The sequence below is a fragment of the Drosophila simulans genome, chromosome 2L (assembly GCF_016746395.2).
Source record: "Drosophila simulans strain w501 chromosome 2L, Prin_Dsim_3.1, whole genome shotgun sequence".
In the NCBI taxonomy this organism is placed as follows: domain Eukaryota; kingdom Metazoa; phylum Arthropoda; class Insecta; order Diptera; family Drosophilidae; genus Drosophila; species Drosophila simulans.
In genome coordinates, this window is record NC_052520.2 from 18,284,476 (window position 1) to 18,311,070 (window position 26,595).

General features: G+C 42.5%; 1 protein-coding gene across 4 annotated transcripts in view; it reads right to left on the reverse strand.

Annotated features, from left to right (window-relative positions):
* Window positions 1-26: 26 nt before the first annotated feature.
* The window catches only part of LOC6732682 (dual 3',5'-cyclic-AMP and -GMP phosphodiesterase 11), a 58,388-nt gene continuing 31,819 nt past the window's right edge, over window positions 27-26,595 (reverse strand). For 2 of the 4 annotated variants that reach the window (XM_016178131.3, XM_016178137.3), the window contains 15 exons: window positions 11,331-11,778; window positions 9,936-10,082; window positions 9,232-9,667; window positions 8,665-8,804; window positions 7,528-7,678; window positions 6,018-6,173; window positions 5,134-5,655; window positions 4,782-4,958; window positions 3,584-3,670; window positions 3,359-3,526; window positions 3,182-3,291; window positions 2,937-3,125; window positions 2,658-2,874; window positions 2,515-2,598; window positions 27-2,457 (listed from right to left, as the gene is read on the reverse strand). In XM_016178131.3, coding sequence (XP_016025406.1) covers window positions 1,327-2,457; window positions 2,515-2,598; window positions 2,658-2,874; window positions 2,937-3,125; window positions 3,182-3,291; window positions 3,359-3,526; window positions 3,584-3,670; window positions 4,782-4,958; window positions 5,134-5,655; window positions 6,018-6,173; window positions 7,528-7,678; window positions 8,665-8,804; window positions 9,232-9,667; window positions 9,936-10,082; window positions 11,331-11,778 — 4,163 coding nt within the window. In that variant the 3' untranslated portion in view covers window positions 27-1,326. Of the gene's footprint in view, window positions 2,458-2,514; window positions 2,599-2,657; window positions 2,875-2,936; window positions 3,126-3,181; window positions 3,292-3,358; window positions 3,527-3,583; window positions 3,671-4,781; window positions 4,959-5,133; window positions 5,656-6,017; window positions 6,174-7,527; window positions 7,679-8,664; window positions 8,805-9,231; window positions 9,668-9,935; window positions 10,083-11,330; window positions 11,779-14,609; window positions 15,056-26,595 lie in introns of those variants that run through there. The other 2 variants (XM_016178136.3, XM_016178132.3) reach the window with 2 other exon arrangements.

The following is a 26,595-nucleotide window of genomic DNA, read 5'->3' on the forward strand; positions in this document are numbered from 1 at the left end:
TGGGCACTAAAGTATTGAAAACACAGTTTTTTAGGTATTATGTTGCTTTATTTAGTTTTGCCTTATTGAACATGGTCCGTTACAGCAAATAGTTTGTGTATTTTCGATAGGTTTTTCTATAATGCCGACAATAAATAACAAAACTCACAAAGTACAATCTAGTCTAAAGAAGGATTACATGCTTTTTATAGGCGTATCTGCAAATATGCACGAGCAGTTGGTCCCAGTGGCACTCAGAACGTTAGACGTGCTGTTGCCCCAAGGATACATGCTACCAAGATGGTCTGGGTTTTGCACATTGGGCCAGCCCATCGGAGCCATCGAGTACATATGTAGATACAAATACATTTCTTATCATCGCATAACATTACAATTATTTAAATTCGAAAGGAGCGCAGCGAAGGGGAAAATCAAAGCGCTAAGTGTTGGTTTTGTTTTCTGGTTACCGGTTTCGGGTGTATTATGGGTGATTATTACAATCTAGGCTTGCGATCGGATCGGTTTCTCGTTACTCGACAGCTAACATCATCACTAAGCGGTTGGTTAATGCTACTAAAGTTAGACTTTTGGTACCCATAGAGATAATTCAACTAACGTTTACAGTTATACAGTGTTATCGTACTCGAATATGCATGTGTTTCGCGGACATTACAATACTTTTATCCTTGCTGTGTTCCATAAAAATGAGCGTAACTTGCAAGCGAACGACAATTAAAGAGTCCACTACTCTGCCATTTTTGGTAAGATTTTTCTTTTCTTTTGTTTTGTTTGTTTCTTTTGTTGGTTGGTGCTTAAACATCTAGAGAATTTGACTTCTTTGCATTATCATTAACTAACGCCGACGGTACGAACTAAAAATTTAAGTTACAAACACACACAGATCAGAATATACACATACATAGGTATATAACGACTTACATACGTTTATAGGAATCTTTCTATTTAGCTTTAGTTGTAGGCTATCAAATTGCTGTGCCACAATTTGCTTATGGTATGTGTTTTTCTCAATATCCTTTCCTACTGCTCTCCGATACTGTTGCTCAAAATGGATGTTATATACAGGATGAGAGTGGGCGGTAATGTGTTTTGCGATTTAGATGAGGTGTTTAGAACTATGTACATATTGAAGATATGCTAATGTGATCCAGAAATCTCGCCACAGCGGACTTGTCTAGAAAACCTTTTGAAGAGTTATGACCAATACAAGTTTTTTGATTTCTTGCATACTTTTAGGCATCACATATGTGGCTTAAGAGTTATAATGTTAAAAATGAACCCCTTTAATCTGTTTCCGAGTTTCTAGGAACACACCAGATTGGGATGTATTTATTTTTCAACCGCCATAGCGGTGGCCCCATTGCTATTTGTCTCCGAATGCCGACGCGCCAGTAGATGATGATGATGCTGTTGATGATGATGATGCTGATAGCTGCCGAAGGGCAACCCATGACCATTTTGTGGACCTCCAATGCCATTGGCGAAGGGCAGGCCATCGAGATTTCCAATTTTGCCTACGATTTTTGGTATCCTATCACTGTCCATAGCCAGCAGTGGTGTGGCCAGGCTGATTAGCCCACTACCGCCGATGCTGGCACTGCCAATCCCGATTCCGTGCTGACTGTGATTGTGATGCGAGTGATGGTGATGATGATGATGGTGGTTGTGGTTGTGGCTGTGACTATGATTATGATGATGGCTGTGGTTGTTGATCACGGGCGTGCTTTTGCAGAGAGCAGCGTGCGTTCCATTTCTAGCCTTACTATCCAACTCGAGTTCTTGCGCTCCGCGCAGGGAGCTGGTCTTCCGAACCTGCAGCCCACTGCGCGAATGGTCGCAACTCTTGCAACGCTGCTTTTGGGTCTGAGCCTGATTGGACGTCTGCCGTTGCAGCGCATTCAAATTGGCTGCCACCAGCTTGGCCTGAAGGGTTTTCGAGGGCGAGACTGGCGTGCTGTCATCCTCGCCTGTGGGCGGTGGCGTGGACAGACGACTGGAGGCGGTCGAGGAGCTGCAGGTACTGTTAGAGCGGCAGGATGCCTCATCCACTTCAGCATCGTGACCATTCTCCTCGGCGGCCTGTTCGTCCACGTCATCCGCATCTGCATTTCCATCATCATCATCATCACTGGGCTGGGTGCTGGTGGGATGAGAAGCGACGGCAATTTTCTTATTAGTGTTGCTGCTGTTGTTGGCAACGTTGGAGCCATTTACGCTTGCTTTCTCGCTCGGGGAGTCCACTGCCACTTCCGCCTCCGCTGCAGCCACATCATCATCACTCATTGCCTTGCAGTCACCGTTCGATATCACATTTTGCTGCTGCTGCTGCTGCTCCTCCTCCGGCTCCTGATCCTGACTAGTTTTGGTTTTCACGACATCGGCCAGATCAATCCAATGGCCCCGATTATCGCGCACGCCCTCGACAAGAGGCTCAAGCTTGTCGGAGAGGGTGGCAAAGGCCTGTCAAGTAAGCAGAGATTAATAAACAGGCTTACAAAATATTTAGCCAGAACAAACCTCATAGATTGGCAAGCAAATCGAGTCTATAAAGTTTACTTGCATCATGGGCAGCTCGTCCTCCTTTTCGCGATTCATGATATCCTACAACAGATAATTATGATTTAATTTCAACCTAACTTTTAAAATTTTTGTAAACTCACAATAGGAGTTATATTGAGCTCCTGTTTCTCCATGTCTCCCTGCTCGAAGAACTCCGAGCTCACCAAATCGGCCACACGCTTCTCAATCTCCCACGGCTTCGTGATGGCCGACAAATCACAGACAGTCATGCTCATTGCACGCAAAAGGGCGCGCGGCTCCTCCGCCACCCAGTAGCTCGTCGGCTGGCTCACACTCTCCAAGAAAGGACCTCGTTTCCTGTGAAAACAACCCGGAATTAAGACACTGATCCACACAAAATATGTTTCAGCTTTACTCACTTGAAATACACGGCCAAGTCAGTGGACAAAATGGCATCTTCCAATACCCTAATGACCCGACAGTAGTCATCGGATGAGAGATTGGCCAGAATTTGATTTCCAGGACTATTCAGGATCATTAGACACTGATCAAAGTGATGGTGTTCCATGGTGGAGGTTGAGTACAGCTGCGCCAAAGGCGACGAGGCTCTAAAAACGAATGGTAAAGTAAGAAACTTAGCTTTAGATTTACTTTTTATACTCACTTAATCTGGAAGGAGTTGTTGGTCCCCCGATGATCGAGATCATGACATAGGCACCCAATAATAAGCGCCAAGCATTCGATTTCACCAAAGATCTTCCACCATTGTGTGGTCTGCATAAATAAGATATAAATATAAAGTAAATGTTATAAACAAAATAAAATTTCATTTTATACATACTGTAAGAATGGCAAACATCATTTGGGCCACATTGAAGGCATGACGCCAGTTGTGATAGGTAACATTTCGATAGTTCTTCTTGACACTCAATAGCCACCGGCACAGAACTTCATAGTCGATATGAAAGCGTTCTACAAAATCGAGATCCAAAAACATGCGCAGGCAGGCCTAATGAAAACGGATTAGATACTTGTTTCACATTCAGCGGATGGTTTTCGAGCTTACCTTTAGTGTATCATCATCTTCAAAGTGTATGTCATCGAACTTAAAGTCATGCAGTCGAAAGTGTACAGCTGAAGGCACCCGAAGGCGCTAAAAAAGTATTTAAATTTATTATTTTCAAGAGGCATAACATGTTGTTAAAGTTAGAAACCTTAAATAGATTTGTTCAATGCTTCCGATTCTCCAAATGAAACTAAAATAGTTATTGTAACTGTTTTATAATCTACTACAAAAAACTCTTTTCTTATCACTTATAATAAATAATCCAATTATTATTGCACGCCAAAAATGTAAACCCACAATACTTTTGCTTGGAGCAACTTACTTTTAACACCTTAAAACAAACCAGCACGTGCCCAAGACCAAGGCGCCCCCAAGAAAAGGAATAAAAAGCAAAATCTCCCACTGGACCTTCATCTGTTTGCTGTCAGCAAATGTAAATGGTGCTATATTAGCCACCAAAGCTGAGAAGTTTATCAAAATTTCTGACATTTTTCCGCCAAGGCACCCACAAGAGTGTGAGGAGGAGAAACCCAAGCAGAGGGCAGCTGCGGACCGGAAAAAGGGTTTTCCCAGCTAAATGGCATAAGCGTCTCTCCGCCTTCGTCCGATGCAGGAATAGAGCCTAGTATGGCATAATTTTAATTAAAATTAATAACCCAGCATCTTTGTCTGGCTGGCAACTCGACAGGCGGTCATAATTTTCCCAGCATAATTACAGAGTGAGTCCGGCGATGAGGAGCGAGCTGCGTGGAGTCGGAGTCGCACGATTCAGTAGAAAAGTTTTTTTTTGTCATACTTGTGCGAACAAACTAATTACAACTGTCAACACGTTGAAGCTTTTTACGCGGGGGCAGGGACAGAGGAGCTTGCCTATGGCCGACAGCTTGTTGCTGCTGTTTCTGTCACACAGAAATAATAAACGAATAAAAACCGTGAAGCTAACGCAGCAGACACAATGCACAGCGAAGCACCCGAAGTGGGCATCCGGCAGGACACATTAATTTATGGCTCAGCGTAAAAATTAAGAGACCGAACTAGTGGACGACCTCTTGGCCTCCGGCAAATTAAGTGAGTGCAAATAAAATTAAGTATTTCACTGGCCTCCCAGCTACGACACCCGGGAGAGCAATTTAATCCGGAACGAACTACGAGAATACGGCAATAAGGAGCACCGGATGGGAACCGAACCGAAACTCACCCGCAGCCGATGAGCCTCGTCCATGGTGGCCGATGCGTGGTAGCTGAGCACCTCCAGGGTGACACTCTGCTTGGCCATTGCCACAATGGCCTTCTCGTACATGTGCGTGTTGTGGATGCCCATGCCGCAGAAGATGGCGAACGCCTCCACAAAGTTCTCGTCGTTCTTGGTGAAGTCCTGGGGGAGCAGATAGGAGCGGTTTAAAATATGCAGCTCGCGATTGGGGCTTAATATGCTTAAATTATAGTTCTGTGTCTAGACTCTAGACAAAGATAAAAGATTTAACTTGTTTGAGCATTGCAGTTTGAATTTTTTGACAAAGAGTAAAGTAATTTATTCGGGATTTACTTACCAACTCATTGAACTTGTTGATCAGCTGGATCACACCAATGATCTGACCCAGCGAGTTCTTGATGGCCATGCATAGAATAGATCGGTGCTTGAAGCAGGAGTTCTCGTCCACGCTCGCATCGAAGCGATCGTCCTCATAGGCATTGGGCACATTTACGGTTTCCCCGGTGGTGGCCACATGTCCGGTGATACCAATGTTGATGGGAAACCGCGACTCGTAGGGGCTGGTGCGTGAAGTGGCCTCCTCCTCGCTCAGGTCATTCGCCTCGAAGTCAAAGACCCGCGAGAAGCTGCCCTTGTCCGCCTCGTGGACCAGGAGGATCTGGACGCGCTGGCACTGGATGAGACTCTGCATGTGGGTGAGAATGCGGAAGACCATGTGCTCTATGGTGCTCTGCTCCTCGAAGATCATGCGTGCCAGATCCAGGAGCACTTGATTCCGCTTGATCTCCAGTTGAGATTTCTCATACAGCTGTGCGTTCCGCAGGCCAATGCCACAGAATTGCAGATACGAGGAAAAGACCTAATGGGGATTACCGCAAAGGATTAACATGGCTCAAACAACAGAAAATAGCAGAGTAGAGCTTGCAAAATGCCATAAAAATTATGAGAGCGTCCCACTGGCATCACACATCGGATAATCCCTTATGGCATTTTGCCTGACATTCTGCTAAGCTTTCTTAACAAGTTTCCCCTTTGTTGAATAATGAATGCAATTTGCCACGGCAGTGGGTGCAGCTCTTATGCGGCTTTATTCGGAACAAAAGAAACCATCAGACTGCCCCGTCATGCGATCTCCACATGGCCCCATTCGCCCCATTTCCGCATTTACCCCTCAGCCTTCAGCCCACAGCCCACAGGCCACAGCCCGTCCAGTCCACTCACCTTTTCATCGATTTCGGAGAAACACTCGCCATTCATTTTGTTGATGACCTGCGCCACGCCAATCACATCCCCGGATGAATCCTTGATGGGCATGCAGAGCAAGGCCTTCGTCCGATAGCCGGTCAGCGAGTCAATTTCACAATTGAATCGCTCGTCCTGTGGGTGGGGAAAATCGGGGAAACGAAATTAATTTGCGCACGAATTAGTATCTCATTTAAATGGGTTTTCGTTGTTAACTTAAGCTCAGCGTTCGTAAGCCTTTACAAATGGTTTCCCTTCATTTTTTTCGATTTCCGCTCGCTAGCAAGTGCCAATGTACAAAGAACCAAATTTACTTATTGAATTTTATAATATCTTTCCCTTACATTATGATGGTCAAGTAAAATTACAATTCAGGCAAATAAAAGGAAAATTAATAGTTCAAATATTAGGAGCAACAAAAGCAAATTATTCTTACATTTCAGATTCATTTGGTTTTAATTATCAAAGTAAAAATATTGTCTTAGCAATAAGGTCAACAAATTTTGACTGATTGTATTCAAATACCCCCGTTTAGATAAGTTTCTTATTAAAAAAGATTCTTTAAAAAAACGCGTCTCCCTTTTACACCATCTAACACTGAGAATGCTCTGTATCTATCAATCATTCCATTGTTGGCCATGCTATTTTTATCCCACTTGGCACACATTCCCCATGATCTATTCTATCTGCCTTTCTTCGCTCCAAAAATTGGTAGGTTATCGGATTCCAGACGCCTCCGACTGTCGCTGCCGGCTGACAACTGTTTGGCCAGCCATTTAGCCGAGTCAAAAGTCCACTGGGATCGACCAAAAGATCTGCACCCGAGCGTAACTGGTGTGCCTAACCATAATGCGCCTCATTCGCACCGAAAACCTTTGGTCGCGCTGTCTGGTACCGAAAAGTGTCAAATTTAGGCCTTGATTAATTGTGCTAACAATCAGGAGATCTGCGGGCTACAAGCGATCTGTCTGTGCGTCACGTATTTGCGGTAAGTTTATCTACACCCATTGGCTTAATGTGACTTGGGGAAAACATTTCGAGCAGCCGCAATTGTTATCGTTAGCCGGGCGGCTTAAAGTCAAAAAAAAAAAAGAATAAAAGCATTGGGAGTCCATATCTGGGTGATATAACATGCCTAACACGGCCTTGTCTTGGCGTAAGATTAATTACGCTCCAATTGGCAGACAGGCCGAAGAAAAACTGCCGAAAAAATGGGAAAATGTGGCAGTGGCCACGGGGGCGGAAGCTGGGAAATGTGAAAAGTGCTGGTGATGGCCACCGAGTTCACTGCGCAATATTGAAAACTTAAAGAGCAGCACCACACTAATACGAGTGTACACACAACACACACATTGGATTGGTATCTGCCTCCATAAATCTTACAATCGAATGAATAATCTGCAACTCTCGCAGCAGAGCTTGATTTATGACCCGGTTGGCATTCAAATTTGTCAAATTTGCCTCAAGATAGTACTCGCTGGGTACTGACCTGGTAAGCATCTGGTATGTTGACGGGCTCCCCGCTTTCGGCCACATGGCCGGCGATTCCCGTGCCCCATGCCACCCGCACTTCGTCCTGCTGCTCCATTTCCTCCACGGTGCTGCGGGGGCACACATCGAACAGCTTGGAGACGAGGCATCTGCAGGAGAAACGGAATCAAAAGTTGAAAATTATAAATTGTGTTGCAGGCGGCAACTATCGTCCATTGTCATCGGACACAATGCAAACTTTTCCTATTCCACTGAGAGGAAAAATAATAATAGTGTTTTCCAAAATATTATAAGCAGCATGACATCAGCTTGCTAAATTACGCGAAAGCAAACTAATGCAACCAGAATTTCCGTTTGTTGATAATTAAAACTGGCGAAAATTCCCTAACTTTTAATTAGGTCATAATTTATTAATACGAATGTGCAGTCACAATCCGAGCCTGATAAGTATTATTGATTTACATTTGAGCCATTTGTTTCTCAGTGCCTCGCCTACTTTTCCAGCTTTCCTGCTGCTTTTCTTTGGCTTTAAAAACTTTTTACCCAACAGAATGCATTTGCCAAATGCGCGTGCAGACAATTGCAATTAGTGTTGGCAGCAAAATGGCGTCATACGATGCATACAAAATGGCTGACATGCCCCACTGACCCCCTCGTTGCAGGTTGCTGCCGGGTTATGGCATTTATGGCACGGCTTTCGGGGGGAAAGGGGACGCAGCATCCGCGCGATGCACTCATAAAATGCCAAAAATAAATGCCATAAAAATGTTGCCAAGACAAAGTTGGAGCTGAGCTCCTGCTCTATCCACAATGTCCACAAAAATGCAGCTATATGAAGTCATCAACAAATTGTTGAAAATAGCTAACGCGGAGGACTGGAGCAACTGGCTGATTGCTATGCGCCATGAACCAGTCCACTTTTGTGCCATTAGAATGCGACTGATTTATGATAGATGTCTGTCTTCATTGCAGCTCTCTTCACCAACTGGCGAAGCACTGAGATATTTTCAAAATTGAATTTTAAAGATATTTTAAAAAGCTCCTATCTGGATGAAGCGGGGACTAAATATGGAATTATCCTTTATTTGATAAACGGAATCTTAGCACCGTACATGTATAAGCTAACTGCACTTACTTTTTTAGGCCATCGGGTCCGTTGCATCGTCCTTGCACCAGGAACAGAGATCCTCGATCGGCATTCAGCAGAATGGACACGTTCTGGAGTATCTTGTGGCACAAAGTGCGCACCTCGAGCTCGTTGCAAATGTCCTTCACCTGGAGGCGATAAACAGCACAGTCCGGTTATTTACACGACTGATAAGCAGTTGCATTTGAAAAAGAAAGGGAGCCATGGGGAAATACAGACTGTGTGACTGACGTCTTTCGAGTGTTTGCCGATAACAGCGTCAATGGGCCGACAAACAAACACGTTTGCGGAACTCAACAAATAATCATTCACGAGCTATCGAGATTCGCGGGAACCTTCAATTTGATATCTAATGGTTAAGCATTCAGAGGAAACCTTACTCATTCACTTACTCAATGAGCACTGAATAACTTTTATATAAGCGAATGTGTCACGTTATTTCCGAATCAATTGCACTTTTGAATCATATTGGGCTATTGTTATTTTTATCAGAACGTGATCGGACAACTTTAACATTTGGTTCTTATAATCAAAAATATTATTGCTTCCACTCACCAGCTCGAAAATCAACTCCTTCTCGTCCAGCTGCTTGAGCTCGTTGCGTGACAAGCGCTGTGGTCGCTGGTGGCAATGATAGTATGGATATTGATGGCCATTTCCGGCTCCACCGCTGCCACCCAGACCGGGTGCTCCTCCCGCTCCCGAAGCGCCACCGGTGCTGCCCAAGCTGCTGCTCCCAACGGCCCCGCCCGCCTGGTAATGACTGTGCTGGCTGTGGTGCAGATGGGCATGATTGTGGTGGTGCTGCTGATGGTGATACTGATACTGTCCGGCCACGACGCCACCGACATTCTGCAGATTGCTGCAGCTGCCGCTCACGCCGCCGTTGTCCATCGGCGGACCAATGCTCAAAAATGTGGGCGTGCCGTCGATTGTGTTGACAATCGGTTTCAGCAGTCCGCCGCGCTCAAACTCGTGAGCAGAGATTTTTCTGAAAAGAATTCAAAAATCATTAAAAAAATCTTTAAAAAGTATCTTTTAAGGCTCCCAAAGCTGGCAAGTAAAAACTTTTCTGTAATGGCAGGCAATTGGCTTATATAAAATGCTGGCATCAAAAAAAGGGATCTTCGGAAAATGCATTAATTTTTTTAAGTACGCAACTTCATCAATTTATTTCGCTGTAAAAGTGCTCTCCTCTACATTTTCCACATTGAATTTTACCAGTATTTAATGTACGAAGCCCCAATTGAATCACTTACCGCACTGGTGTGGTGGCACCGGATCCACCCCGCGAGGAGCTCGTCTGTCCATTGGCGTGTGTGGGTGAGGTGCTGCTGACCACATCGTTGCCCGCCGATGTGGCATGGGAAACCAGCCAGGCATCCACGGTCTGACGTGTGGCTTTCCTGTGGGAAATAGACGCAAAAATTCAGTTAGTAAACGCGTTAAAACCTTATTAAAAATCGCAAATGAATAGGCGCTGGCCGACGCATTTTGCGCCGCGTTCCATATGCATGTGCCGCATAAAATTGTCTAATAAAATGCCAACTCATAAATATTCAGGCAGCGAGACTACACAGCATCAGCTGCTCCAACTCCTACTCCCATTCCTGCCCAGCATGTGTCCTTTTCGGCACGCGCTTTCGACATAAAATCCTACCAAAACGCCACAAAACGTCGGGAAATCACAGCAAACAACTCTTTAAAAAGGCGAGTGCGTGGAAAATAGGAAAATATTTATTGTTTTCTATTTAAATTTAAACCATATAAGAATGAAACTAATAAATAAGATGGACAAAAATTTACATTAGCCAAATTGAAATTTAACAAATTATTGTCTAAATGGATTTAGTCAGCAATAAATGGTTAAGTAATTTTTTGAAATACTTATTTTTTCCCGTGATCTGCAGAAAAGCTAATACTCCCTTAAATATAAACAAGAGTTACAACTACCAAAATGGTTGAACTGTTTAGGACACGCGGCATATTCTTATGCAAAATACACACACAAGAGAATGAAGCCTTTTTCGGCCTCGTTTAATGACCATCCCGCAGGCCAAAAAGCCGGAGGAGCAGTGGAGCCGAGTACGTTGGCCAGCTCCTCTCGACCATGAAAATAAAGCCCAATTTATGCTTTTAGTTGTTAGTGATTTTTATTATGTGTCATAGGCAACGGACGTCCTTTAACCCGCTTTGCTGCCGGGCTGCCCGAGATGTCCTGCTGTGGCAAAGGCAATTTCCGGTTTATGGCGGAAACGAGCCATCCACGCCCATGGCAAAATCCCTACCAACCCCATCGGCAAACCCAATTGTTTGCCGTACGGCTGTGTCAACTGACAATGCAGTTTCAAATTTAAGAATTTATCCCGTCGATGGACAAAATAGATTATTGGCTCGATGGGTTCATCGAAAACGCTTGTAGGCAGATGCAATTTATGTCTCTACAAGGATTCGGTTAGTTCTCTCTGTCTGTCTTGGCTAACAGAAGAGCTATCGATTGGTCAACTGGGACGTTTTAAGGATTGTTCGATTGGTTTTCGGCAAGTGGCAGTTTAACAGACATCTTATGTATATGTGTAATATATGTATTACGTATAAAAAGGACCCTCTGTTTATAGTAGAAAACAAGTATATAGTATCCAAATTCGACTTGCCTTATAAAATAATCCTGTACAAATTCCTGATTCTCATCCAGCCAGGCCTCCATCCGCGCGTGCTCCGGATCGTAGGGTCTGTGGTGCTGTGGCGAGTTGGCCTGGTGGTGATAGTGATGCTGGTACTGGTACGGCTGTTGCACCTGGTACTGTTGCTGTTGCTGCGGCGTGGCCGACGTCTGGACTCCGCCGCCGGAGGAGGATGATCCGTTGGAGGAGGAGGGCGGGGCTGGTCCGGAGTGGTTCAGCGGCTGATAGTGGGCGGGGAGTGGCTGGTGCTGGGCGAGGGGCAGGGGGACACCGGCGTGGCGTGTGGCGATGAGCAGCGAGTGCTCGCTGGATCCGTAGCCGCCGTACCCCGTGCCCCCCTGCTCCGTGTTCATCCTGCCAGTGGGCTGGAACTGGAGCGGCGTCGTCGCTGGCTCCTCGATGCTCCGCAGATGCAGGCCTGCAACGAGGAAGGAGTAATGGAAAAATAAATACTTAATTCGCATTATCAGGACATTCGAAATTCTTACACTGCGATATATTATGGGGACATATACTTTAAGTTGGATCTTATTTGACCTCTTAAATAGTTGTTATAAAGCATCGTTTATAATCTTGTCTACTCAAAACGCATTTTAAAAAGATAAAATTATGGCTAAATAAATTATTACTAATTATTAAAAGCATTATTTATGTATTTAAATTGTATAAACATTCGTTTAAGCTGACTTTTTGCATCGTGTGTAATTTGCCTGCTGCATGTGTCGACAGTTTTATGAGCTTGCCGCCAGCTCTTTCGCCCTTGACGCACCATTTGCATTGCAAATGGGTCATATCCTTTAGGGGAAGTCACACTTGGCACGTGACCGTGGACACGCCCCTCTCCACGTCGCTGCCAATTGACATGGCTTCTTTTCGCCGCTTTGCTGCTGCTTTCTTTTCAATTTCAGCAATTTGGCTGTGAGAGCAAATCACATAAATTTGTTCAATAGCTTTTTCAGCTCATCAATTTGAAGCTGTCCCTGTCCCGCTTCGAACAATTAAGTGTCAAGTAGCGACTTTTAAGGGAGTTCGCTGAGACGTTCGCACACAGCTGTGTGCATATGTAACACATGGCAAACGCGGCGTATACGTAACGCCATAAATAACATTGGCAGTTGGGGCCCCCCAAAGTGTTTCAGTTAACATTAACCGGAAATATTGGCAATTTCCTTGAAATATTGACTCCGTGTGGGCTTGCTGCAAAGTGTCTGGCGTCTGTAATGCCAGCATTGAGCGCCTGATTAAGTGCTAAAAATAGATATAAATACGACAACGAGTAACCCACTGATACATGTCTCAAGGATGCGATGGAAGGAGTCCTTCCTCATCTCTCTCTCTATTGTCCCCTTTTTTGTTTGTGCCCCAGTTATTTATTCTATAGAAAATATGATTTATGTGCTGCTTTTCGACTTACACAAAAGAAATAAACAAACGACTTGTTCCTGTCGCTTGACAATTCGACTTTCGGGCTAAGCTGGTATACAACAAATATAAAGGATATTTCGTTTGCTTAAATACGTTAGAGTAGTCTATTTTGGGCTAGATTACATACGGAAATATTTTCGGTTGGGTGGCTTTATTTCATTCGCAACATTCTGGGAAGTTTATTTAATTAGCAATTCCTAGTTTACATAACCATGCCACTCTACATTTTTATCCTTTTTTGGGTAACACAGAAAATGTATTACTGATTTGCAGCAAGCTTCAATACCTATTTGGTTTCTGGTATGAAAATTGTTTCTATGTTTACCATATGGGTTCGATAACGTTTATATTAAAATAGCTTTTTATGCCATCCGAGGTTTTTCTTTTCGATGGAATTTATAGCAGTAAAAATTTAATTGGATTTTATGCTACCATACTTTTCCTGTGGGTCCTTTCGCTTTGCCATTTAAAATTCACTTTAATATTAATTTCAGCTTTTCCCCCATGATTTGTGCCCCCAAGAATTTCCCTGTGCAGACATAAATTTCCATGTTAAGCATCTGCAAGGTCTCCCACTCTCCTGAGTTGTAGATACTTTTCGTTGGTCTTTCGCTTCTAAGCTTGCCAATAAGTTGAAAGTCGGCTACTTAGTGCTGCAGTGGGGGATTTGTGTAGATGGAATGACTAGAACGCCACACACATGCCACCCATGTAATGCAGCCTCCGAGGGAGGGAATTTAATCTTTTAAGCTGCATTTGCCTTGCACACATCCAACATCCAACATGCAACATGCTTAAGCTGCTGCAAAACATTTGGCACAGAGCAGGAGCACTCTTCCACTCCCCGCTGAATTCCTTTGGCTATTTCCTGCACTCGAAGTCAAATGACAACTTGACAGAGTCGTGTGGGAGGTGTTCTGTGGCACCCGTTTTCCAAGTTTCCCATTTTCTCGCCGCCGCCAACACTTTGCTGCGGTTTGATGCGTCAGCTTTATGTAAGACATTCATATGGCCCCTCAACCAACATCCAACCCCCAATCCCCCTCCGCCACCATCGTCTGAGTCAGGCGAATGGCAAATTTTTATACAACATTTGTAATGGAATTTTACTTTTAGCACGAACAAGCAAGGATCAAGAGTTCCCGGCGATATGACAACAAATTTAGTACTCTTCGTGGGATGGCAATATTTGATTTACATGCTAATGCAAATGGGAATACATTTAGTGGAGTACTAAAAATAGTCAGAACAGTAGAAATGGTACAGGAATCATTTTTCAATAGATCAATATTCAGATTATATAAGCATATTTGCAATGGTATCTTTTCTATTTCTATATATTTAATATAGAGTTATATCAAGTTTTAACATATTATAGATCCATAAATTTTATAGAATGATTTCTGTTCCTTTTGTTAGCAACAATATGACCCAATTTTATAGGGTATGGTTACCACATACAATACCATATATCTGCACACACTAGCTCGCATATATGAGCGAGTGTGTAAATGGCATTGTTGCTTTCGAGTGCAGCCAAATGCAAATTGAAAGTTGGCAAATGTGCAAAAGAGAACAATTTTTTGCTGCCATTCGGATCGATGTTGGGTAGCTGAAAGGCGGAAAAACGTAAAGCTGAGCACCGGAAGTTGAATAAGAAGGAGAAAAAGAGCTTCTGGGCATGAAATAAGCATCGTTGTTCTTTCAGTTCTTTGGTCTCTTTGGCGTTTTCCTGTTTGCTTTGTTTGCCCAGAAGTTTGTGTGACGAAATATTTATGCAAATGCGAGGCATGACCAAAACTTTCTTGCTTGCCACATTCTCACCTGTTGTAGCTGGGATTATTTCAGAATGATGCTGAATCTGAGGACTATGGCTTGGTGTTTGCTGCGCTTGCTGTTGCTGCTGCTGCTGTTGATGTTGCTGTTGCTGCTGCTGCTGTTGCTGCTGCTGTTGCTGCTGCTGTTGCTTGCTGCTTTTGTTCTTATTTTTGTAGCGACAACCACGAAATCGACACATACTTGCCGCTTGGCCCATGGGGCCCGCCAGCAATGCGAATGTTAAACCCTCCGTTTTAATGAATTGAATTTTGTCGAACTTGAGCAATTCAGCCGCGTAACGTAAATTGTATTTTTTGGCTGCTGTTGTCGTGGTAGTTGTGGAATCAATTTTGTTGATTTTGCTGCCGCCAAAAGGCCGCAGGATATCAGCCAATTGAAATTGTCGAATTTTCGATTAGTTTGCACACTTTTACTGCGATCGCTCGTATTTCTCGTGTTTTCACTCTGTCTCACTTTCATAATAACGTATTTACTTTGTCAATTATTCAGTTAGGCGAGAGGAAAAAGTTTTTGCCAAGACCTGTTGAAGTTTTGTTTTGAATAAATATGTTTATGCATGACCCGAGTTCACGTGCTCTACGTGAACTTTGCAGACCAAAAGTTTTTCGCCCAACAATTTCGCAGAGTATCTCCAGAGTTTCCTGACCACTTTTCGCTTATCTCACATTCCTGACAGCTTTTAAAGCCCTACGCTGGCGATTTTCCCATGTGTCGGCGAGAGCGAGTCGAAGCAATTCAATTAACGCGTTTGGGGTCGCCACAGTCAATTGGCCGTGGAAAGGGGAGGGTGGAACAGGGAGCTCGCCTGACGGGCCGCCAATTGATGAACAAACAAGACTCCAAAATGTCGCGAGAAATTCGAGTGGCGACCCCCTGAGACCGACGGTGCAGCACGGGCACACGTAGGCCATAGTAAAATGTCAGTTAAGTAAAATAAACATGGCCAAAGCGCCTGACATGGCTGAAACGTCAACAATGCTCAAAAGCCAAAAGCAAACAATGGCAGGAAAATGCGAAGAGGGGGTGATGAAAAGGATAAATGGACGGGAATGCTCTGAAAGGATTGTTGTGGCTTGCGGCCAAGCTGATTTTAATTTTGAATAGGTATATTTATTAAGTAATTGAAAAATGTTCTTTGAATTTCATTTAATTTATTGGGAAAATGTTTAAATTACGTTACATTGTTTGGCCATAAATATATATAATATTTGAACATTGTTTGAAGTGGCTTGCGGTGTGGCTTGCTTTGTGCAGGAAGGATTAATTATTTGAAAAGCTCACACTCCTGGTCATAGTTCATATACCCGCTCACGAAACGTTCTTCCTAGAGAAATACGTTACCACAATTCGAACCAATTGCACTGAGTTGCCAGTGACTCGTGCTTGTTTTTGGCAACCAATCCACTTATGTTCTGCCCTCTAGCATCCCTCCTTCCACATTCACTTTCATCCGCTTTTCACCCACTTTTCGACCATCATTTTCACATCTTTGCCCCCTCCCACCATGGGACTCTGTACACTTTTTGTATTGAATTTATTGACTGCAACTTGCCATGAGAATTTAAGCGGATCTTCGCCAACTTCGATTCAATCGCTCACGCAGTTCTCCCCGCACTTTCATTTGACAGCTGTTGCTTGGCAGGGGCCTGCGATAGTTGACAGCGGAAATGATTTAATTTCCGTTCTACAACAATGGGAAATCATCCTGCTGCGTTTGGCAGCTGCAAAGTGAAGTGAAGGCTGTGAGAGGATTGCACAACTTGCAATTGAAACTATGTATATTTCTGCTTTTGTTCGCATTTTAATAGACAATGAGTCCAAACTGGTGACGCGCATTGTTGCAGTTGTCTGTTTGAAGTGTTGATCCTTCAACACAGTTTTAAGGATATTAACACATACTGTGTATGCATACGTTCCAAATAAAGCAACAAATTAAACACGCTCAACTCTTAAATTCCTTGCTAGTCATATTTTGTTCGGATTATCTTGCTATGCCACATTGCTTATACGCAACGTTGACTGGGTATTAAGCATACGCACCGTTGTGGCTTGTCTTTGTTTCTCGCCATCCTTTTAGCAATTCTATCTTTGTACACCTAGCAACTGGTAGCCAAAGGAGAGAGAGAGGACCAAAAAAACGACAAAACTATTTTTATGCCAACGAGAGCTAGAGAGCGAGTGGGAAATGGAAGTACTCTCGCACAGACGGACTTCGGCGGCTTACATTATGTCAATAGCATAGGTAAAAGCACTGTAATGAGAGGGGGAGCCATTGTGGGGCCAGTCTGGATAAGCAAACGATGTTCATTAATGGCGCACGCCAAGCACAGAGAAAAAAATCCCTTAATTTGGTTACTACATTACGTTTCAAAAGTTTAAATCATATATATGTTTTAATAAAAGAACTGTAAATGCATTTCCCTTACATAATGGAAATAATAAATAATAGTAAATGTTATAGGACACATTTTTTTTCATTTGCTGTTGGTATCATGTTTTTCCGAGTGCACCATTTGTGCGAAACTCAATTCGGTTTGGTCTGCATTTGGCTGACAACGTTGATAGTGGCACAAAAGGCGGGCCAGATAACAGATAACAAAGCCATATACTATATATATCTGCGTATAGCGGTGTCTGTGTGCCCGTCGCCGGGTATCTGTGTTCGCCTAGTTTTTCATGGGTGTTTGTGGCAATGCAAACAAGCGGGGGCAAGATGGCGTAAGCCATCGAGGGGCGGAAAGCCGGATGGGGCGGCTTGAGGCGGGAAAAACTGTCATTAGGCGGCGGCGTTGGCGCGTCATGAACTAGCCAAAGTCGATTAGTGGAGGAAACAGTCAGAAAGGACGATCCGAAATGCTATTTGCATTCTCGAAAGGCTCGAATTGTCGGCCTGGATCAATAACCTGTTGCTGGCCAGAGAGCGATGGATAAATAGACGGGGAGAAATGGTAAAATATTGTTTTATTTAGCATTTGCCTGTGAATTATGTTACTTGTCCCACATAACGCGAAAAACAAAGAGCGCGAGAGTGCAAAAAGCGAAATGAGCGAGCTCTGGCAATTTAAATTAAATAAATAAATAAATCTCATTATCACATGTGGCTCGTGTATTCAATTATATTAGCAGCTTGGCAAACATCAAGGGGGGAGAGAGTTTAAAGCGGGAAATACCACCCCCACGCACTTGATGAGCTCAAGTTTCACACATGTTTGATAAGTTATCAAAAAAAGGCAGCTACTAACTGCTGTAATAAAGTTAACGAAGATTAAAAGTAGAAATTAAACAGATTGAAGGAAAATTAAAACGTAATACAACGACGAAAAATTCAATCTTAGTGGACATTTAACTATCCTAAAGACCCACATAGTACGCACTTATCCACATATTTACACATTTTTTATTGGCAGTCAACATTTTAGTATACCCAGCTTATATATAAACGTATGCATATTGTAACTACGCGTATTCATGCATGGCCTCAAGGTCATCGCGATGAAAAATTTATCCGAACGCCAGCCATAAACGATTCCCATTTGTCTGGCGGCAAAAGGCGAACTCCGAGGGGCCAATATGGTAAAGCATTAATGTTATACAACTGTTGGCGTCCACTACTGAGCCGCACTTAAAAAAATAATAAGATATGTACAAATCAACCTATAAAATGTAAATTACACATTAGACAAGGCATATTTTTATTGTAAAGCCAATTTTGCCTTATTAATGTTGATAATTAAACGGCGATGAAATTTTTTCATAAATTTATAAATCAGATACGTCTAATGATTATCATAGGGTTTTTAAATATTTTCAAAAAAATTAAAAAAAAATGTAAGTAAACAAATTTTTATTTTCATTATAGCTAGCTTTACAAGTTTCCCAAAGTTGTAAAAAGGATTTAAAAGTCAATGCAATTGCATAAATCACACTTATGCGCGATGTTAGATATAAAAGAAAATCTCTAATTGCGTGTAGTTGTAACGAACGACTTTAATTAAAGTCTGCTTTTATGACACGAATGCAAGTGTTATTTATTTCCCACTCGGATTTAATGGCTAAGGAAACATTAAAGACCAGCCGACAACGGGGCGTATGAGCAACTTTCTATTCTCTAGCGGAAAGCAAACTCCCCTAGCTTTTTTGCTGCGTATCGCATTTCCAATTTGAACGCATCCGCAGACGAAAAAAATAAAAAGAGGAGAAGAAGCCAGCTACAAAATGCTGTCAGCTACTTGAGCAAGATTTTCAATTTACTTCCACCGACTGAGGGAAACCCCAGACGCCTTTTCCTCCTTTACTTTGTTATCCTGATGAAGAAATATTGAAATTGTATGCGCGAGCAAGAGGCGTCGCCAGTTAGTTCGTCTCATAAATCTCGTTTGCGGCCAACTTATTACACGTCTTCTTACTGTGCACGAGAACTCGAGCGGATTATGTAACATTTTTAATAAAAATATATTACGGGAATGGGGTATGACAATTTGTTGGCCGAACGGAACCACTTCAAAGCCACGTTTCCTGGAATTTAATTTCACTTTCCGGCCACCGCCCGAGGAATTGTCTCGCAGACTCCCCCTTTTCGCCTCATACCTTTCTCTTATCAATTACATGAAGTGAACTACGTGAGCCGTTGGCCAAATATTTGCACAGGTCTCAGCTTAATAGCTGAGGTCGCCGAAAATTCGCAGGAAGAGGTCAGGAGTTTTGGTCTAAAAATAAATTATAAACAAACATTTGGCTCTTTGCATCTCCAGCCCCTTCCCATATGCTCACTGTTTGTTTGAGTTATCATTATGACATGCTCGAAATTACCAATGACAAACGTGCCTTGACTATCCAAACGAGCACATCCATACTCATCTCCCCAAGCGAACGCTGCACTGGGAGAAAGTATATAAAGTATTGATAAGTTGTTTGGTTATTTTGGATGTGAAGATGTTTAAACTAACTGCTCACTCTAATCGGGTAACTCTAAATTTTTAAATTAAAAAGTGATTCACTTTTGCCCCTGACTCCCGAATTCTCCCAACTTTAAGCCCTTTTCTGCCCGTGCAGCCCTCAATGAAGGTCAAACATTTGGAGCCTGCCTTGTTCTTCTGCTTGTGCTCCAGTGTTATTGCGCTGATTGCGCTTGTCGCCGGAATGTTCGGTTAGGAGTCTCCACTCCCACCCCAGATTCCACCGCCTCCTGGCCAAAACCCAATGCCGAATCCCCAGAGCCATGTCCAGTCCAACATGGTGCAGCATGACTAAGCGGGGCGAAATTAGGTTGTTTGTTTCTCCATCGAAAAAGGCAGGGTCGGGTGGCAAGAAAGGTCGTGAGGGGAGGACAAACGGCCAATCTCTGCGTGCTCTGCGCCTCTTGCAGCAGGAAGTCAAAGCTTTGCCAAGAATTTAAATGCTCCATTTGAGATTTTGATTAAACTATTTTCATCTGCCAAGATGTCAAAATGGTACGCAATGGAAATAGAAAGAAGATAGAGTATACGCCATGGGGATCTTGATAGCTCAGGCGCATTGCGAGTGGGAATTTAAGTTGTTCTCAAATATAAAATATTATTTTCAGACTCTTCTTATAATAAGTATTTGTAAGTTTAGTTTGAAAGTTAAACAGCCTGCTTGATTATAAACGATAATGTTAATGGAAACTCTTCCCTAACTTTCATAAAGAACTATCATAAATCATGCATAGAGCGGAGTTCAAGTGCCAAAGACTGAAATGTATCTATGAAAATTGTACTGCGCCCCCATAGCTGCACTCATAATCTCCCATCACACCACTTCCTTATAGCACCCTAAGCATTATCTCTGCTTCGCAACCACTTGAAAGTTGCCCGTATCACTTGGCGGTTTCCAGCCACGCACTGAATAAGCAAATATTTGAACACTTTCAACCGAACAATCATTAATTAAATTACCTGACAATAAAAGAGTAGAGAACACATTTTATTAGATATAATCGAACCCTCGAAAATTATGAATGGGGCCACAACGCGCCCAAAATAGAAAAATTCAAACGGAACGGTTTGATGTCAAATGGTCGTTTCCTGTGGGTGGTCATTTGCTTTTCTGGAGACCATTCAAGTTGCTAGAGCTAAGCAAACACTCTATTTTCGGTGTGGAAATTTACCAACTTGCGTTGAAGGCAACAAAGCGAGTTCAACGCTTTTGTTTGTCGGCTAAAATTAGCCGAAACAACAGTGGCTGACCACTGGGAAAATCTGGTTGTTGCTTGAGTGCTGTTGCATTTGCATGGTGACGTCAAGAGGAAAAGCTTCGAAGCTGGGAAGCTGGCAGAAGCGGCAATGCGTCGGCAGCTCTAATTAAGACAAAATAGTTTTGCGCCAGTCAAGGCCAGAAGATAAAGTGGTGCAGGCTGCTTCTGGAGGTCTTCTGGCCTGCTGCTTGCTGCTTTCTGCTGGCTGCTTTGCTGATGCCTGCTTTCTGCACTTTTGGCCAGGCCAGCAGCACGCCAGCAAACGTAGCATACTGTGCGGCAAAAGCACAAGCACACAAGCGTGCCCGCACCCAAAGAAGGCAGCAAGTGGATGCACCTGAAGGAGACTTGAGTTGGCCGGGCCGAGAGAGGACTTAAAGCTGTCTTTGGGCCAACTTTTGCCAGCAATTAAACGTGACTTCAACTGCGACAGTAACAAGAGTGATAAAACCGCACAGCCAAAACAGTTGCAACAGCAAAATCTGCACCAGCCACACTGCACTTTGAAACATGACAAGAAAAATATTGGTTTAAGCACACAAAGGTCCAAAATAACAGCAGCCAGCGCTTGTATGTGGGCAAATCAATACAAAGCAGCTGTAACAACAGCTCTAGTTGTTTTAACCACAATAGAAACAATATCTATTCACATTACTCGGACAGTTTACATTACAAAGGCCAATTCCATTCAATTCAATTCAATTAGGACCTGTAAATCAAAGTTTATAAAATTTAATATTTTCCAAAGAACTCTCCATGTAAGCATCTAAACATGTGCAAGTGACCACTTTGCACATAATTTCTTGCGAATTCTGGTATTAAGCATTTCCCAGAACAATCCGGAAAGCAAATTAGGCAAAGCTGAATATGCTGATTTTAGATAATAGATTTGGATTAATACTATGGACTTATAACCAAATTAAATGGAAATAAGTAATTGAACCTACAAATGAAGTACACTTGAACGTGAGACCATGACATGGGAGAAGAGCAGCCACGTTGCTAATAGAACTCGATTCCGTGGAGACAGCAGCAGCATTAACCCCAACAGCAACATTAACCCTGGCAGCTGGTGTTGCTGCTTTCGCTTCCACTAAATGCGAGTTGATTCCATGCACATACATTAGATTTTCCAGCAATCCGACCATAAAAATCAACAAACAGTCAATGAACCCCTTGCGCGTCAATGGGACAGAAACAAAAGCAGCAAAAACACAACCATGGAAATGCGAAATAAAACTAAACGTGAAACTGACGCACCGAGCAAAGAGTGTTGGCAAAAGTCAAAGACTATCAGGAGTTTTGCGTTGCCGCTGCCGCTGCTGTTGCCGTTTGATTATCGTGTCATTTCTCTGGACTTTTTTCAAATACTCATTCATTCACTCGCCCGCTCACTCGTTCATTCATTCGGCGTGTTCGGAGCTGCCAGTGCTTCCAAGAGAATAACAAGAAAATAATATGCTTTGTAGCAGCCATTGTTGTTGCACTTATAATTGCCGGCCAGCAACAACAAGTGACGCCAGCCAAAGCAATTTCTCTGACTGACTCTCGGACCTGCTCCTGACCCGCCTTTCCGCCATCGAAAGCCAAGTGAGCCGCCAGCGAGGAGCCGCCAACATGCCCTGCTAGAAGGTACTGATACTACAGTCAGAACTGGACTAGAATATATTGTATTCAGAACCACTATTTTTTAACTCATGACTTTCAAAGATTTAAAGAGTATCTATTATAGGTTTTAGTTTTCTTAATTTCAGATACTTCATAAACTATTATAGTGTATATATAGATGGGGTGTCACTTCTGGTTTATTTTTTAAGTGTGCCCCTCCCCAACTGCATTTGACTTGGAGGAGTGTGTGCTCGTTGTGTGTGCGAGTGTGTGAGCTTGGCTGGGTGCAGTTCAATTAACCGGCTGATTGCACACACACTCACGCACAGCCGTCAGCTCCCACACTACGCCCCCTTTGGCAATCAACTCCATCTTTGGTGGAGCGAAGATTTTTAATTAATCTGTCGAATTAATTGCTAATTTTTTGCCATTTCAGCGGAATATTTGAATTATGACCAGCAGTTAGATGCTGTGAATGCGATCTCGTGAAATGCTGAATTTTCCCAAGCAACTCGGCTAAACAGAGAAGGAGAAAATCAATCAAGCGAAACAAATTTCCAATTTAACTGCAATAATTATGAACGTGATTTAATAATCCATATGCTCCATATATGCTCGCAGTCCAGTTAGAGCAAAATAATTAATATTTTATATTGCTCGACATTTTAAATTGCTTTTTAATTAGGGTGGGACACGAGGCGTATGCGCAATATGGTTGATAATTGTAAGTTTAATGGGTAAAAGGTGAGCTTTTCAATTTGTATTGTTTTAAAAGCAGCACAAATTTGTAAGGATCGTAAATAAATATTTCCTTATAGCACCGAACCAAGAGGAACTCTAGATAACTTCATTTTAACCACTTTAAAACTATTTCCTCCTTACACATGTTTCGATTCGCTGAAACCTAAGTACCTTTCAGGCAACTTTCCCATGGAATTTCCTATGATTTTCCTTGACCGCTGTGCCCATCTTGGCCACACCTTGACGTCCTGCTGACTTTGCTGGCCATCAGCGCGTGCAATCAACCCAAGCAAAACCGAAGACCTCAGGACCTAGCAGCAGATGTGAACGGACCGTTAAAGGTTAGAGCCATTTTCGAAAACCAAATCCAAATGCCTGTCAGTAAAAATCTGTTGAAAACAATCATCAAGGGAAAACGAAATGAAAATAAAATACTAATTACCCAGGTAAACAAAAACATGAGTGAGAATTACTCATGCAGCGAATAGATTTGTGTCATTGGTGACAAATGGTTTGTTGCTTGAATGTATGAATGGTTGGCCAAACGACCAATGAGTCCCAGAACATAAACGTCATTGATTCGAAGGAAATTGACGTCAATATCAATAAAAAAATAAATAAAACCACGCCAGATAAATCGAATCCAACAATTAGCAATATGTGAAATGCTCGCAACACTTTTTCGCCAGCGTGTGAAAACCTAATCAGCACGCACACGATCTTTTTGAAAAGTCCCACCAAGTCGAACACAGTTGAAATAAGTTGAAAAACTCTTCAGATGCCGATTATTTCGATTTAAAGCCATTCGTATTTGCAGCAAAGTAATTAATTTTATAAATGGAAATTTGGCTAAATTTTGAACGCTTGCCAGCTGGCGAGTGTCGAGAAACGGAGGGCAAATATTTATGAGTGGGCAAGGTAAGTTCTGAGCCAACAGATAATTTGGCTAAGTATGGACTGGAAACAGTATCAGATAACGAAAGGGGGAAAGTCGGGGAGAAATTTTAGAGGAACTTATTTTTTTAAGTCGCAAATGTGTTCATTAGGCAGTACTACGCTTTAGGAATATGAATTAAACTGCTTTTCTCAAACACATCATGCAAGCAAATAGTATTTTCCATGGCACAGTTGAACCCGGGCCATTTTCCAATCTTCACAACCGACTTTTGGCCAAGTCCGAATCAATTTTCCTTCGATCCAACCCTTGACAACCAATCGCGTTAATAAAGTGTTAATTAGCCGATGATCAGACGTTACGTAGCGTCTGCGACAATATTTGTTTACTCGCATATATATCGCTTGACTTTGATCTGGAAACGTCCGACAATGACACCGAAAATAAATAGAAATATCTTTACAAATATTATTCATTAATGGAAACTTTTTTACACACGAATTTCGGAATTGTCACGGAGTCTAATTCAAGGAAATAAGCCGAGCAAATAAACAATACGGAATCGCCAGTACCCGAACTCGATGCTCCGTTACCATAAGGCAAACAAATAAATATATACAATATTTATTTGATATTCTGTTGGTTTAGTGCGCGGGAGGACGGTGACTGGAAAAGTTTCAGAATATGTTTATGCCTTCGATCCACTTGTTTGTTTGGTTTAAGCCATAAATCGTAAATAGAGACGCTTAACGAGGATCAATATCGATATCAGTTGGGTCAACAGTCCGAATGGAAGGAACTTTTCCAACACTTTGGCAGGTTCGATTCTCTAGAAGCCCTCACAGCCACGAGTCTGAGTAATGGATATTCGACTTGGCTTCAGTTGACTTGGCTATCAGCAGCATAAATTGTAACACGATGCCTGGATGTGTCTGGGCTCTGGGCGATCCGCAGAAAATACAAAAAGTTGCACACAATATTCAAAATATTGCCCGACATTGCACATTAATAAGTAAACAGAACGGGAAACAGGAACGGCAGCTCCGGCAAACTTGTTCGACTTCTTGGAAATTGGGAAATTCGAAACGATACCCAGTGTAAGCCCTTTGCGAACTCACTGAACAGCTGACGACGGAGGAAAGGTTAATTCTTTTGAAGTTCAAAAAGTCTGCACAAATGCAAATGATGTTGACGTCTTGTCTGATAAGGGTAATGAGCAGACTAATGAAATCATAAATAATTTCTCTTCATTCGAAGACGCTTTTGTCTTCAGTTGGCAAATGTTTCTGACAGGCGAAAGGAGCTTTACATTAATATTTATTATGAAATATATGTATAAGCATTTGTTGTGAGTGCTGATGGATTTCAAATTTGAACAAAGATTACATCCACTGAATGTAAAAATCTAAATATGCCTGTATGTGCAATTATCACAATTATCTTTGTACTTTCCTTGGAATATACCTTTTCCCACCAATTAATTGAGTAATCTGTATCGCTCTACTGTCCTAGACAATCTCATTTGCGGCTGTGTAATTTGTATGATTTCCAACCAGTTTAAGGGCTGATTGCCGACCGCAAGCCTCGTAGTAGATCTGCGGTCGAACAACAATCGCAAATTGCCCCTTTGGGTAATTAAAAAAAGGCTAGATAAAAAGATATATAAACTGGGAATAATGCAATTGCTTAGAACAACAAAAGCGTTTAAGCTGGAGCCAGCCCCACAAGCCCCCGCCCACCTGCAGTGGTACGCCCCCCACCCAGTGCTTTTAGAATCAATTTTTTTCTATTCACTTACTGAACGTTGGAAAATTTTCCATCCAAACTCTCGGCACGAAAGCAAAATAAGAGCAAAACAAAACACGGGTAAACAAAACAAACAGCGGAGAGAGCCAGATATAAATTAATTAAATCTGTTTGATTTCTATAAACAAAACGAAGATTAATTGCGGGCAGGCGAAAAAATATGCGTTATTAAAGTATATTAATTAAGGCCACTTTTTCTTCTAGTTTGACCGCGAAAGAGAGGGGAGACTGTGGCGGAAAGAGACGGGGAGAAACAAGAAGGGGAGCAGCACAGAGAAAAGAGTGATAAGCGTGGGGGAAATGAGCAAAAGCTGCGCGTCTCACTTGCGACGAATTGGCGGAGAGCGGTGCTCATATCTACACCGGAAAAAAAACACACTAAATTGAAATTATAATAGATAGGGAAATATAATTAAAATGCTCTTTCAGAGGATTATTATTATTCTAAGAAATGTGAAATAGTTTGAGCAAACCAAGAATTTCCACTGTGAATATCGCACATTTTACATTTTCCTGACATTTAAGATTTATTTACATATTTAAATGACTATTTTTCCAATATTCTGAGTGCAAAGTTGAGAGAGCCCAACTATGACGACTGCTTCCCCAACGTTTTCCCTTCTCACCAAAGGCGTGTGTGGGCAGCTGCCTCGATTCCTACCGATCGTATTTTACATACGGAGCGTATATGCATATACGAATTTTAA